This window comes from Leptopilina boulardi, unplaced genomic scaffold, assembly GCF_019393585.1.
Source record: "Leptopilina boulardi isolate dan_hultmark-lab unplaced genomic scaffold, ZJU_Lbou_2.1 LbouV2_310, whole genome shotgun sequence".
NCBI lineage: Eukaryota > Metazoa > Arthropoda > Insecta > Hymenoptera > Figitidae > Leptopilina > Leptopilina boulardi.
In genome coordinates, this window is record NW_026137875.1 from 2,097,153 (window position 1) to 2,112,868 (window position 15,716).

The window sequence follows — 15,716 nt, forward strand, 5'->3', positions numbered from 1 at the left end:
CATAAATATTTGTTCCTTTTTTACGGTACAAAATAAAAAAAAACTGTTTTAATTTTGCTTTTTTGTACTCAATGTAAAAAAATGTGTTTTTTTTTTTGACACTATGGAAAATTTTGTTTTTACCTGAAAATTGTGATTTTATTTTTAGGCACAATAAGAATTTTTTTTTTTTAAATTTATATATTATAAAAATTATAATTGAAAAATGTTATCTTGAAAAGGTTAATTTTGCCCCAGACCTACAAATTGCAATTTATGCCCTCGTTACACCCGTCTATCAAACATTATGTAAAACGAGTTCAAGCTCATAAATTAAACTGATTGATCGTGAGTACTTTTGCACTCTCAATTTTTCATTTTATTTACAACAATATTTCATTCAATAAAATCCATTGTTATATTAAAATTGAATTTTTCAAAATAAAATTATCATTTATATAAATTTATTTAATTCTAGACTTGAAAATTTTATTTTCCTTTCATAGACCAAAAAAAAAAAAAAAAAAAAAAAAAAAGATTTTTCATTTATAAATCAAAATTTCCAACAATTTTTCTGTTTAATAATGATAAATTTTTACAAATCTCTGGCCAAATAAAATTAACATTTTATAAAAACAATATTTAAAAAAACTATTTAAAAAAATATATATATATTAGAAAAATTAATTTTTATTAATTTTGGAAGATATACAAATTTTATTTTGATTTTTTTCTTTCAGCTCAGACAAAATTCTCAATTTTTATAAAATAGATATTATTTTACTTATTAAAACATTCTTTACAATCGTAAATTTTTCAATGTCAAAAAATATATTTTCTTGCAAAATTATAAATAAATCAAATTATTTTTATTAAATAATTTTTTTTAACAATATTGAAAAAATTATGATTGAAATAAAAAAGTAAGCTATTATTAAATTTAGACAAATTTGAATAAAAATTGCGATTTTTGGCTGATGTGAAAGAAAAAACTAATCATTTTTTCTGAAATGTGTATCTTTCAAAATTAATTGAAAGAATGTACAAAATATATTTGAATAGACAAAAAAATTATTTTTGGTTAAAAAAAAAAAACTGCATTTTTTGTTCCATAATTTCTTCGGTTGACGGTATTTTTTGAAAACTTTGATTCGTTTGAGAAATTCTGAATCAAAAATATTTTTTCAAATGTTGTGTTAAAACAAAAATTTTTGAAATGGATAAAAAAAAATTTTTTCTGACAATTTTGATTTTTGATAAAGAGAAAAATCGCATTTTTTGTTCCATGATTTCTCCGATTGACGGTATTTTTTGAAAACTTGGATTCATTTAAGAAATTCTGAATCAAAAATATTTTTTTTTGAACGTTGAGTTAAAATAAAAAATTTTGAAATGGCACAAGCCTTTCTTTTTTTTTTTTTTTTTTTTTATTAACGAGATGAATCAGGGTTACTCTTGAGAGTTTATAAGGACTTAATGGGATCAGAAGAAGGAATGTGTGTAGTACGACCGGAAGTCTACAAAAGAGCTTATTGCAGATAAATGAGGTCGATGATACGTGACTACATTCTAGATGTTAAATCGCTCGTCTCGTTGCGAATAAAGAACGGAAGTTTGGGGGAATTACGCGTGTGCGCGAATGTTCATCCGCGATTCAAGTTTCCAGTCTATAAGAAAGAAAGTGAAACTCCTTATAAGCAATTCCATTACCAATCCGCTTTATCATCATTCATCATATAGTGAAATTGAAATCAGCAACAAAAACACTTTTATTAGACACGTGCAATTATTTTTCATTGTGGTGATTGACAAATAAATAATTTTTTTTTTTTTTTTACTAAATAAATATTATTATTTTTTTGTGATAAACGATTTATTAATAACAACAAAAATTTTTGACAACAAAAGTTCTTCCAAAAAAGTGCAAGTGTAAAAAAAAGTTAAATTAAAAAATAAAATTAAATTCTTGAAAACAGGAAAAACAAATTTTTTATTTTGAGGAAAAGCAATTTCTGCGATTGATTAGCAAATTAATGGTTTTGAATTGATTTCAAAAAAAAAAGGTAAAGAACTGTGATAAAAAGAAATAGGAAGCAATTTATGTGAGTTTATTTTTAAAAAATTGAATTTCAAAAACTAGATTTTAAAGAGAAAAAAAAATTTTTTTTTAATTTTTCTTTGTTTTATAATATGAAAATAAAAATTGTACTGTTGTTTTCTTTGCCATTCATCACATGATATGACAAATTGTGTCTACAATACATGTAGATCGATGTTTTGTTCGTACTTTTATTTTGATTTAAAAAAAAATTTTTAAATTTGAAATTTACTTTTTTTCAAAGAAAAAAAAAAAAATTATTATTATTAGAATAAATATTTCCAAACTTTGTAAAATAATTTCAAATTTGCATAAAGCTGGAAAAACTATGAAATTTAATTATAAAATAATAATTATAAAATTTACCATAATTCATTAATAATTTTGAAATATATTTTCTCACTGTAAAAAAAATTATTTTTAAATTTTTAGGTAAATTTCAGATTTTTAAATTAAATTGTAAATCATTTTTTTTTCTTTTTTTTTTTTTTTAGAAAAAAATTGTATTTCTATGTGAATTTATTTCTATAGAGTGAAGAGGAAATTTGATACTCATGGAAAGAAGAGAAAAGAGGATTTTAAAAGATTGTAAAATATTTGTAATTTAGAAAAATTTTACTTTATAAAATACAATGGAGAAACTATGGATTTTATTAATTTCATTTGTCAGCATTTCATTAGTTAATTGTGCTCCATATTCAAATATTAGCAATTCTTCAGATGGTGAGTTATAAATAATTATAATTTTATATATAATTAAAATAAATTAAAAATATTTTTAGCAGCAATTAATGAATTTTACTAAATTAATTTAATATTTTCATTATTTATATTAAATTTTTTTTTTTTTTCAAATCATAAAAATGAGAATTTTTTATTAAAAATCTGGCAAAAAAAAAAATGTCATTCAGATGAAGTTTTTCTTTAAAACAGGAAATTCAAGTGTATAATTGTTAGTTATTTCAAGAAATTATAAGACCATTATTTGTATTTTTCAAGGAGACAGATAAGATTATAATGTATATAGGCGCGAATATGCATGATTTAGAAAATTCCAATTTAAAATTTTCACACACGTAAAGATTAAATTTTCTAATTAGAAATTATTATTATTATTATTATATTATAAATATATTAGAAAATATATTCTAAAATATATTAAAATATATTTAAATTTTCTAAATTTTCTTTTCTGCAGAGTTTGAAAATTCATACGTTGGTATACTTATTTCGCCAATTTTATCACCGGAAATTAGTAGAGAAATTGAAATTTATTGGAGTCACACAAAATATCGTCCAGGTGATAAAATTGGACTTTATATTGAAAAGCCGCGTGATGATTTGGAACCAATTTTCATAATGGAACCAAACATTCCAGTTGGAATTGCAAAAACAGGAGTACAAGCTGATTTCATTCCATCTGTTAAACTCAATTTCACTAAACAATGTTTAAGTAAGCATACACTTTTATATGTAATTACAATTTTTTGCAATTTTAATTTATAATGATGAATATTTTTATATAATTTTTTACAAGGTTTTTATGATTAAAATTAAAAAAAAAATGCAGAGATTTTTAAATTTTAACAAAATATTAAAAAATTTATAAACATCTTTAATCATTAAAAATTCCGAAGGGACTTATAAAATAATTGTTGAAAATTTTTATTTTCTTTATTAGAAAAATACAGGCCTCGAATCGACTTTAAGGCACAAAAAAAGTCGTTTTAATCGATTTATATTTTATTTTCAAAAAAAAGTCGAAAAAGTCGATTTTTTTTATTTTAACAAAATTTATTAGGTTAATGAATTTTTTTTGTTTAAATAACTAATGTTATTAGATATTAAATTCATTTTATTAATTCTGTTATGAGAATAATTATATAATGAATATTATCAAGAAAATTTATTTCAAATATTTCAGAATCAAACTAATTGTAAGACAAATTTTCAAAATTTTATTTAAGTAGGACAAATTTCTAAAAAAAATTCTTAAAGTTCCATTTTTATAATTTTTTCAAGTCTGATTTGAGCAATTTATTGAAAATTAAAAATTTTGTCATAGTTTTTAATTTTGATCGTCAAAAAAATTTCAAGAAATACTTAATCAAGTTTTACAGATTTTTAAATAAAATTTTTTTTTTTAATAATAATTTTGGAAGAGTTAGAATTGAAATTTTTAAAAATAATTGAATTTCAAAAGATTTTTTTAATTTTCAGAAAATAATTTTATAATTTTACAAAACTAAAAATAATTTATCAAATAATTTTAGATAACATTTTTTAAAAGTAATTGAATTTTCAAAGATTTACAAATTTTGATTTTTGAAATTAATTCAACTTCAAGTGATTTATAATTTAAAATTTTTTTGATGATTTCACTCAAAAAATTGATTAGAAATTGCAGACAAAAATGCAATAATTTGAAAACATTTTAAGTGATAAATGGTTTCAAATAGTTGAATTTTCGAAGAATATTATAAAAAATCATTTAAAATAATTGAATTTCAGAAGAGTTATAATTGAAATTATTAAATATCAAAAAAAAAAAATTAGATCGGAAAATTTTAGAAGCTTTTAAATTGAAATTTTTGAAAATAATTTAATTTAAAATGATTGTGCTAAATTTCTCAGACAATTATTATAATAAGAGAAAAATTTTTAGTAATTTTTGTTGAAGAAAAATTTATTAGAAATCACTTACAAAAATTAAATTCCAAAAGTTTATAATTGAAAAATGCTTTTAGATAATTGAATTTTCGAAAAATATTATAAAAATCATTAAAAATAAATGAAATTTTTGTAAATAATTAAATTTCCAGTGATTTTGAATAAAACATTTTTGGTAATTTTATTTGATAATTTTTTTAAAAATTTTTATAATTTCAGGGTGTCTAACAAGGATTGAGAAAAAAATTCCCTGACTCCTCCCTGACTTTTTAATAACTTTATTTCTGCTTTCTTTGGACAAAAATATGGTTATTGACATATTTAACAATAAATTAATTACTAATGGTAGTAACAAATGGTAATAAAAAGCATTCAAGTTTTTTTAGATTACAAAATTTTTAAATTCACAAAAAATTTTAATTTTTATAGAAATTTACAGAAATTTCCCTGACTTTGAATGAAATTTTCTGAAATTCCCTGACTTTCCCTTAACCATTAGACACCCTGAATTTATAAAAAAAATATAATTTCAAAAAAATTATTTATTTAATTTTTCTGTGCCATTAAAATTTATTGATTTCAAAAAAAAAAAAAAATTATTTATTCAATTATTCTGTGCCATTAATTATGCAACAAACACGCAAAAGTGTTTATTCTTTAGATTCGAAATAAATAAATCTTTCAGCTTCAGAAATTTAAAAATTTATTATAGAAAAAGTAAAAAAATATAAATTTATGTACTACAATTTTACACATACACGTACATATATAACTCTTTTTTTTTTTTAATACTATATGGTTGAAAATTTCTTGAAATGAAATAAAAAATATCTATAAACCATATTGTGTAACAACGAATTTTTCTTTTTTGATGATAAGTACAGCTGGATCAATTTTAGGTAAATCTTTGTGTTTAATCAATTTTTTCTCACCAGTTTGATAGATAATATATGCATGGTGGTGAAAATCAAAAGTTATTTCTTCGTAAACATTTAAATAAAAATAAATTTCATTATCAAGATAAATTATATTCAATATATCTCCAAACATTGTTTCGCTTTTTTCTATATTTAAAATTAAGATTGCTCCAATTTTGTACAGAATACCTTCAATTTCAACTTGATTATAGTATTGACATGAATCATTTTTTTTGCAATCATCAAAATAAGATTTTTCTTTATTCGAATTATTAATAGTGCCAAATTTTATATCATTTTCAAATTCAATGGAATGCATCGTTTCACACATTTTTAATGTTTCCTTTGTAGCAATGGTTTTCAATAAATTTTCATTGTAACTTGTCGATAGTGATATTTGTTTTATTGGCTGATAATAAGATTCAAAGCGTAATCCCCAAAGATTCACAATTGGTCCATACTGCAGCAGAAATCTTGGATAGTGAAATAAAGAATGAAATTTTGGTTTAAGCTTTCCATAGAATTTTTTGTATAATTTATTATGATTTTCTATTAGGTTTTTCAATATTTTTGCATCAGAGCGTATTGTTCTTGGTGAAAGTAAAATATCAAAAATTTGTCGCAAGCAAGTGTACAATTCCCAATGACAGTCATTTTCAGATATCAAATCACCTACAATTACACCAAAATATCTCACTAGATTTAACATTTTAGATGATGACATTTTAAGAGGTAAAGCATTTAACAAATGTTGTGGTGTAATTTTTGGTGGTTTATTACAATAATTTCCAATTGAACTGAAATCTTTTTCGATTCTTTCATTAAAAGTTTGCAAAGTAAAATATTGCTTTTCGTAAATAAAAGTGAAAAGAAGACCTCTCATAACATATGCACATACACCATCAAAGAAATCGTGCATATGGTCTACTGTAATATTTTCCATGACGTGAAAACCTTTAACTTGATTAAATACACATTCCTCTTTAATTCCGTTTTTTCTCACACCTTGTTGTACATCTTTTTCGTAATCGTTTTTGTTTCTCAATTTTTTTTCATCTTCCATTTCAATCGACTCTTTTGATGTGACTGTGCAAATTCTACAAAAATAATCCTTTTTATTTGACTCGTTAAAACCTAAAATTCCATTCAACTCTGAATTATCACTAAGAATCAGTAATAATTGAAATTTAACACATATCACAACATTATTTACAGTTATCAATATTCCTTTTTCATTTAAGTGATTCAATTCATCAATTATCATTTGAAAACAATTTTTATTGCCACACATTGGTATATTTTCTGAATTTATAAGAGACGAAAAAAGAAAACTATGAAATTTTGATTTTAAACGCGGTGGAAGACAAGCAATTGATGCATAGATAGCTGTAAATTTATGTCTTTCAAGTGGATTTCCAACTTCTACGTTATCGAAAAATATGTTCAGGGGAAAAACAATGTCATTTTTGAATTTTTCAAAATATTTAGTTTTCCAAAAATCCCCTTGAAGTATGTTTGTTGAAATTGTAGATTCCTCTTGCAATTGTTTAATATAATTCATTATTTCATTAAAGACACCGGGAATTTCTAAAAATGTTTTTAAACTTTCACGCAATGGAATATTTATTCCCTTTAACATTATTGGCAGTTGCACTGTTTCGTTTCCCACAATTTCTTCTATGAAATCATTACCAATTTGAAATTCTTGAAACATAAAATCCATTTTTTCTTTTTATTAAAAAACTATTAAATATTAAGTAGCTTTTAATGAATCTTGATAGAAATATTTCTGTCCGTTTATAATTAGATATGTCGATAGATTTTGAAGATCACCAAAAAAATCCCATATATAGACAAATTTCTTGATTTAAGTTTTTCAGCCAAAGTTCAAATTCAATTTGCTCATTGGTAAAGGTGTTCACAATTCTAGAATAATAAAGTAGAAAGATTATAATTTGAAAATAGGTATTATGAAACTGTCAAGTATTACTCTGTTTTTTTTTTTTTTTTTTACGTTACCTGTAAGTGCAGAATGAATAACTTTATTGAAATTTTCTACTTTGTCAAAAATCTTGATTCATTATATTGAGACTTTGATAATCAAAGACAACAGTAAACAGACTAATACGTTGTATCTGCAAAATAATTTGATTATTTTGAATTAATTACATATTTAAATATAAAAATAAGAAAAAGAAATTATTTTTAACATTGAATATGTGACGCTACGTGACAAAAGGTATATTGTAAATGATGTATTCCACGCCAAAGTGTAAGTTCATCTGCAATTGCATCTCCGATTTTTTTGAGAATTTTTTTTTTATTTTAGTACTAACTGAGACTAGCTTCCATGAATTTTTTCAAATTTTTTTAGCAAGCCGTTTTCGAGTTATGGAATTTTGAAAATTGGAGAATTTTCATGACTTTTAATTTTTGAATGCTCATAAAACTTCCTTAAAAATGCATCAATTTTAAAAGTCTTTTTTTTCAAAATTTGTGTTTTTAAACGTACTTTTCAACAAAAAAATCGAAAATTTTTTTTAAGGCCATGTGAGACAGTCACTTTTTGGTAGTTGGGGTCATGTCTCGGATTTTTCTCAAAATTGGATAAATTGTAGTGATAGTGGAGCTAAATAAGTGCACAAATTTTGAATTTGAAATTTTTAATATTTTTCGAGATATTTATAATAACAAATTTGAGCAATATTTTTTTGCTTTACTTATAACTTTTTTCCTATTAAAAATAGAGAAAAATGTTGTAAATGTTTTTTTACGCAGAAGACCTTAAACTTTTAGAAAAAAATTATTTTTTTAAAAAAATATTAATTTTTAAACAATTTGTTTAAAAAATAAAATTTGTTTATAACTTTTAAACATGTTCTCCCTCATTTAGAAGCGCGAAAAAAATCATGAATATTGTTTAAGTCATAATAAATCGATGGTTAAATTTTTGAGATGGCATTATTTTTTGTTTTCGAGATATTAATTAATTAACTAACAAAAGTTAATAAAAAATGAAATATTTTACGAACAAATAAAATTAGAGTAATTTTAAAAACACCATTAGAATGCTTATCAAAATCCGCATCCAACGAGCCCTATATGAACTATTTTGAATAAACGGGTGTTAAATTAATATTTCATTTTTTATTAACTTTTGTTAGTTAATTAATTAATGTTAAATTAGTCATATATTTTATTTTTTTTTTAAAAAAACTACGTGGTAAAAAATTCTGAAAAAAATCATAACTTCCTAAATCAATCTAATGAACAAACTGTCAAAGTTTGGTAAGTCTGTGTCATTTCCTTATATTGCCAGGGAGAATCCTTAAATTAAGAGAAAATTTCAAACTACAAAAAACATCCTTTCACATACCCTTAAGAATCAATGGTTTTAAAGAGTTGATTCTCTGTCTATTTTCAGTCCAAAAAATCAAAAATAACCTAAAGTTTCTTGGACTTAATAATTATTTTTCGCGGAGCGTCAAATGGTATAACGTAAAGAAGATAAATATAAAACAAACCTGCTTCGATTAAATCTATAACAGTATTGTAGTATATAATTAAAACACGATTCGTAAACGGCACTATACTGAAAAATCTCAACGTGTTAAGGCCTTTCTCCAATAGGATCCTAAACTCTTGCGTTGCGTATGCATTGCGTCGGTTGCTATTGGCAACCAATGCTAAAATCAACGCGTCAGTCACGCAACGCAAAAGTTTAGGTTCCTATTGGAGAAAGGCCTTTACAGCGTCCATATGATTATGATCGTAGCAGAAGACGCACTAAAAAGAGCGGCAACTGTCGTAATTTCAATTTGTGCCACAAGGGTGGGCTAAAGAGTTTAAATATTATTTCAAACGAAACAAATTTTTTTCATTCATTTTCTTTAAAAAAAATAAATATAACTTACAAATAAAGTAAATATAAATATATATATATATACTAGGGGGGCTCCGCCCCCTTGCGCGCTTCGCGCGCCAACCCCCCTGTTTTAATAATTTTTTTTTAATTTTCCATTGATCTTATTTTTCCAAATGAACCACCTATTTCAAAGAATTATTATTACAAATTCATTGAAATCTGAATAAATATTATTAAAATTAAAATTATTAAATTTTAATTAATAAATAAATAATTAAATAAATTAAAATCGACATTATAAGAAATTATTTTTAAAAATAATTTCAATGAAATTGCCTAAAAACCAATGAATTATTAAAAAGTCTTGAAACGAACATAACCTTTAAATTCAAGTCATTTTTGGCGGGAACTCCACCTCCACTTGCGGCTATATTGAAAGTCTTGAAATTTACATAACCTCAAAATTTCTGTCATTTTTGGCGGGAAATACGGAGAGAGATGAGAGAAGGGGGAAGGACTTACTGCTTTATTCAGAGTCTTAAAACAAACATAACCTCAAAATTTAGGTCATTTTTGGCGGAGGAGGGGAAATGAGAGGAGGGAGGGGGGGACTGCGGCTATATTCAGAGTCTTGAAACGAACATAACCTCAAAATTTAGGTCATTTCTGGCGGGGGAGGGGACTTGCGGCTATATTCAGAGTTTTGAAACGAACATAACCTCAAAATTTAGAAGGGTGGAGGAGTCCCTCCCCTCCTAGGTCAAAATTTCTGAAACAGCGGCGAAGGCTGCAGTGAAATCTTTTTATAATATAGAAAGATATACAAATAAATAGAATTATAAAAATAATCCAATAATCCACAATAAAATAAAATAATAATTTTTCATCTGCAGCAGCACAAAAATATAACGTTTTTTTAAATTAATCTTAAAAAAATGGCATTTTTATTTTTTTTTATCATTTTTATTTTAAAAACAAATGATGAAAAAAATTTGCCAAAAATAAACAAAAGACAAGCGATTAATGAAAATTGACGATTATTATTGTTATGTATTGTAATTTCTTATCAGTGTTTATTTAACGTTATAATTATTAATTACAAGATGTTAATATAATTAATATTCGTTATTTTAATTATACCAATTAAATTCATATTCATAGTTATTAATTAACATATAATTAAGTTACATTGATTGACTTATAATTTTTTTAAATTTATTTTTAATTGAATTAGCACAACGATAATAATAATAATAATAATAAAATTTTTTGCCAGAATATCACGTTGCATGGCTACGAACTGGAATGGTGAGAAAGGAAAATTGTCTGAAAACTGAACCAACATGGATGGCTGACATGAGGTGTATTTTGAAGAATCAAAGAATGAGAGATATTTTTTTGCCCGGCACACATGATACCTCAGCTTATACAAAAACTGATATGTTATTGCCCGAAACTCTAGTCACTAAATATGCAATTACTCAGGTATAATTACAGTAAAAAAAATTTTAATTTTCAAAATTTCAAATTTTCATTTCAATTTCATTTTGTTTATGAAAGACTTTTAAAGTAGAAATTAACAAATTTGCAATTTTGTAAAATATAAGATATATTTGTTTATATAAATAAATAATATTTTATTTTTTAATATAAAAATATCAATTTTAAAAAAATTAAATATTCTATGTGATGAAATTTTAATCAATTAAAATTTCTATAATAAAAAAACATTATTCTAACGCCTTTCTTAAAAAATATGTACTGAACAATTACTAGCATGAATTTTCAATTTCAATTTTTTTCCAAACATAAGAAATCTAAAATAGTAAAAAAAAAAAATTTTTTATTTCTTTTTAAAATATTTTATCACATTTGAAAAAATTTATTTATTTCTAAATAAATAATGTATTTGAATAAAAATTTTAAAAAAATAGAAATTAAATTAAAATTAAAAAAGAGGCATTTTACGTGTAATGTCTGAGTTAAAAAATTGATTTTTCGAAAAAAAGTGAACGTTGGGGAAATTGTTATTCTACCTGATAGTAAAATATCCCCAAAAAAATTTTTCACTTTTTTGAAATTTTGGGGGAAATGGAGGGGGGTCAATTTTATCAGTTTTCCCTGACACCCCCTACTATTTGAATTTTTTCTGTCTATAAAGATCGATTTTTTGAAGGTTTTTTCATGCTCTTCTCAATGGTGAATTTCGTTTTTTAAAATTTTTGAATTTTGACCTTGATTTTCTATAATAAAACATAAATTTGTCTATTTTCACTAAAATCGGTGCGTTCTTTTTTTAAATAAATAATTGCAAAGGAAAGCAGAGGTTTTTTCCGATTTGTATATAAATTTTCAGAATGGCGATTTTTTTTGTTTTCGAGATATTAAATATCAAGATTTTATGTCGGCGAGACGGTTGACTTATACCGTGCGCCGACATAAAATCTTTGATATTTAATATCTCGAAAACAAAAAAAATCGTCATTCTGAAAATTTATGTACAAATCGGAAAAAACCTCTGCTTTCCTTTGCAATTATTTATTTAAAGAAAGAAAGCACTGATTTTTAGTGAAAATAGCAAATTTATGTTTAATTATAGAAAATCAAGGTCAAAATTCAAAAATTTTAAAAAACAAAATTCACCATTGAAAAGAGCATAAAAAAAACTTCAAAAAACCTTTCTTTATAGACAGAAAAAATTCAAATAGTAGGGGGTGTCGGAGAAAACTAATAAAATTGACCCCCCTACATCTCCCCAAAAATTTCAAAAAAGTCAAAATTTTTTTTGGGGATATTTTACTATCGCAGGTAGAACAGAAATTTCCCCAAGGTTCACTTTTTTTCGAGAAATCAATTTTTTAACTCAGGACATTACATGTAAAATGCCTCAAAATAAGTAAATAATTTTCTAACAATTTGGAAACGAATTAAAATTTTGACAATTGTTCAAGACAGAAATTTTTATAATGTTTATTCATAAATTAAGCTTTTTTTAATAATTTAAGATAAAATTTTTTTTTTTACTAAAAAAACATTTTAAAATTTAAAATTGCTTTTTTGTTTAAAAACATGATTAATCTTTTATTTTTGATTGTCCGTCTGACTTTTCTTTGATAAATAAATTCAAAAATAAAGTTCACATTTAAAATTACTAAACTTAACTTTGAATAAATAATAAAAGTAAAACAAAAGTATAAGAAAAAGAAAATTAATTTTGTAAAAATATATTAATATTACGGATACATATATATTTTTTATTAATAATTACGGATACTTTATTTAAAAAATAAAAAAAAAATATCCAAAATATATGAGGGTAGGTATCGTATTAGAAAAAAATAAATTGTGAATCGCAAAATGGGGTATTGTAACGCTGAAAAAAAAAATTAATACATTATTGATAATCATTAGGATGATTACCCTTCAGGATGAGGATGTTCTTGGTCAATTGATATACGGAGCTCGATATCTGGACATTCGAGTGGGCTACTATGGTGCAGAGGAAATTCAATGGTGGGGAAGTCATGGACTTGTTCCTGTGGTTCCACTGCAAACAGTCATTGATGACGTGAAAATTTTTCTCGATAATACAGACGAGATTGTTATATTCGATGTACAAGAATTTCCTGTTGGTAAATTAATTTTTTTTATATATATATATTATTTAAAAATCAATTATATTTACAAAATTTTTCTTTTTTTATAAAATTCATTTTCAAAACCGCTTTGTTCTCAAATAAATATAATTTTACCTTAAAAATTACTATTATTATTGCAAATGAAGATTTTATTAAATTTTTTGTAAATAAGATGTTTGTTTAAATAATTATTAATTTCAAATAGAAATTCGGTTTCAATAAATTGTTTTATTTTATTTCTATATAGACATTTAAAAAAATAAATTCACTGTCTTTTTTTTTGTGTAATAAAATTGAGATAAAACATGAAGATTTGAGGACGTTCATACCTGGAAATGCAGACCGTCGGCAAAAAATATTTAATTGACCTTCAAAAAATTAAAATATTATTAATAACATCTGCTAGAAGAAAAGATACCAATTTTTAAGAAAAAAATTTAAAACTTACAAAAATAATTTATTTATATATAGGTACATTTTGCGAGAGACCAGTGAAATTATATAACATTTCAAAATTTACGTTGTCTATTTACGACAATTCTTTTTCTAGTACTACCTATTTAGGGTCTAAAATTATTCTAAATTATTGAAATTTGAAAAAAAATAATTTTTGTCAACTTTAGAATTTGATGAAAAATTTTTTTTTTTTTTAAATTGAAAATTTTTATACGATTATTACTCAAAACCATAAAAAATTAAATAAAAAAATTGCTGATGAAAAATAATTTGTGGAAAAATTTGAATTTTAAAATTATTAACAGTAAAAAATTTAAACCAATAAAAATTTCTGTTATTTATAGGTGTTAATTTTTTTTTTCCACATATTTTTGGAACGGAAAACCATATTCTATGACAAAAAATAATTTTTTAATATTTTACAATTGAAAAAAAAAAATTTTTTTTTTAATTTTTTTTTTTGAAAAAATTTATTTCTTGAAAATTGGTATCTATTCTTCCAGTGGATATTATTAATAATAATTCTCGAGGTCGAACTTAAATTAAATTTTTAATTTAAAAATTTTTTAAAATAATTGATGAATATTGCAGGTTTTGGCAAGGATTTTTCAGTTCATCGAAAATTAGTCGCCTTTTTGGAGGATCAATTTGCAGATTATATAATTCCAAAATCATTTAGCTGGTCCAGCACTCTAGATACAATTTGGTCTTCAGGGAAAAGACTTATAATTGGATATGATGAGCAAAATGTCGTTGGCATGTATGATAATTTATGGCCAAGTGTACATCAACAATGGGGCAATGTGCAAAAAGTTGATGAATTATACGAATATTTAAATAAAATTGAAACCAATGCTCTCAGGTAGATAGACATTACTTTTCGGAACTTTTAACTTTTCAATGAAAAAAAAAAATATATAATTTTTATTAATAGAAAAATAATTATCTTTAAATATAATTAAAGAAATTGTAAATACGAAAAAAAAGATGTTTACCTATTTTAAAATTAATGGAATAATTTTTTGTCAGTTCGTTGAAAGTGAATCCAAGATCTGCAATGGCAGAATTAACACCAAAAGCATGGGATATTTTTCTCGATAGACTGGGAGGACTTCGAAAAATGGCAGAAGAAGTTGATGCAAAAATTACAATCTGGTATAATACAAAATGGCAATTATCGGCAAATATTGTCTCTGTAGATTTCATTAAAGCAACTGGAATTGTTGAAGCTGCTTTAGAATGGAATATAAGAAGATTTAATAACAGTTTTCCAATAGAATGTAAAGCAAACAATTGAAAACTTATTTTATTGATACGCATATAATATAGATAATTCAAAGTTAATTTATTTAATCGTTAAGTTTAGAAAATTAATTTTATCTCAAAAAAAAATTTTGAAATTTCATAAAAATATATATCTTGGTTTAAAATACTAACAATTATATTAAAAAAATGATTATTAAAAGTATACAATAAAAATAAATAGTAATTTGTATATTTTAAAGAGAAAAAAGTATTTTTAAAAAATAATTAAATATAATAAAATGTATTTTATGTATTCACATAAGGGTTCATGGAAAAAAAAGAACAAATGAATAATATTAATAACTCTTGTAAATTGTAAACGAAATAAAAATTTTAAATATTTAAAGAGAAACATTTTAAAAATAAAATAATAACTAATAATATTTAAATTTATTAATATATAATATTTTTGTAAATTGTAAACAAAATAAAAATTAAAGAGAATTAAATTTTTAATTAAAAGTAACTGATATTTATATTAATTACAAAGAATTAGATGATTTTGAAAAAAAAAATTCATGCGCACCAAAAAATTAAATTTTTCAACTAATTCGACTTTTATATTTTTCTTCTAAAATTCGTTTAAATATTACTTTACACTTTAAATGATTTTCTGTTTTTTTTTATGTCATCATTGTTTGCTTAATAAAAACTTACAATTCTATTTTCTCTGATAAAATATTTAAACTGTTTTAAGTCTAAAACGCAATTCTTAGATTTCCGGCCGGAAATGCAAATAATACTTTAAAATCAAGGTAACTTAGAAGCACGAAATTATTTATTGCATT

At 23.0% G+C, this 15,716-nt stretch overlaps 2 protein-coding genes across 4 annotated transcripts; one reads left to right on the plus strand and one right to left on the minus strand.

Moving 5' to 3' along the window:
• Positions 1-1,662: 1,662 nt before the first annotated feature.
• Positions 1,663-15,212, plus strand: LOC127283554 (PI-PLC X domain-containing protein 1-like). 3 transcript variants are annotated; one of them, XM_051308508.1, is made up of 7 exons: positions 1,663-2,081; positions 2,609-2,800; positions 3,276-3,530; positions 10,806-11,014; positions 12,957-13,161; positions 14,215-14,485; positions 14,653-15,212. In XM_051308508.1, exons 2-7 carry the CDS (start codon positions 2,710-2,712, stop codon positions 14,918-14,920), a joined length of 1,299 nt encoding a protein of 432 aa, XP_051164465.1. In that variant the 5' UTR covers positions 1,663-2,081; positions 2,609-2,709; the 3' UTR covers positions 14,921-15,212. The 3 variants fall into 3 exon arrangements, with proteins under 3 accessions (XP_051164465.1, XP_051164467.1, XP_051164468.1); XM_051308510.1 differs by having other exon boundaries at positions 1,663-2,042; XM_051308511.1 differs by having other exon boundaries at positions 1,663-2,039; positions 2,607-2,800.
• LOC127283553 (uncharacterized) lies at positions 5,434-9,294 on the minus strand. The gene is made up of 3 exons (XM_051308507.1): positions 9,189-9,294; positions 7,684-7,799; positions 5,434-7,590 (listed from the first exon to the last, which is right to left on the minus strand). Exon 3 carries the CDS (start codon positions 7,385-7,387, stop codon positions 5,579-5,581), a length of 1,809 nt encoding a protein of 602 aa, XP_051164464.1. The 5' UTR covers positions 7,388-7,590; positions 7,684-7,799; positions 9,189-9,294; the 3' UTR covers positions 5,434-5,578.
• Positions 15,213-15,716: the final 504 nt, after the last annotated feature.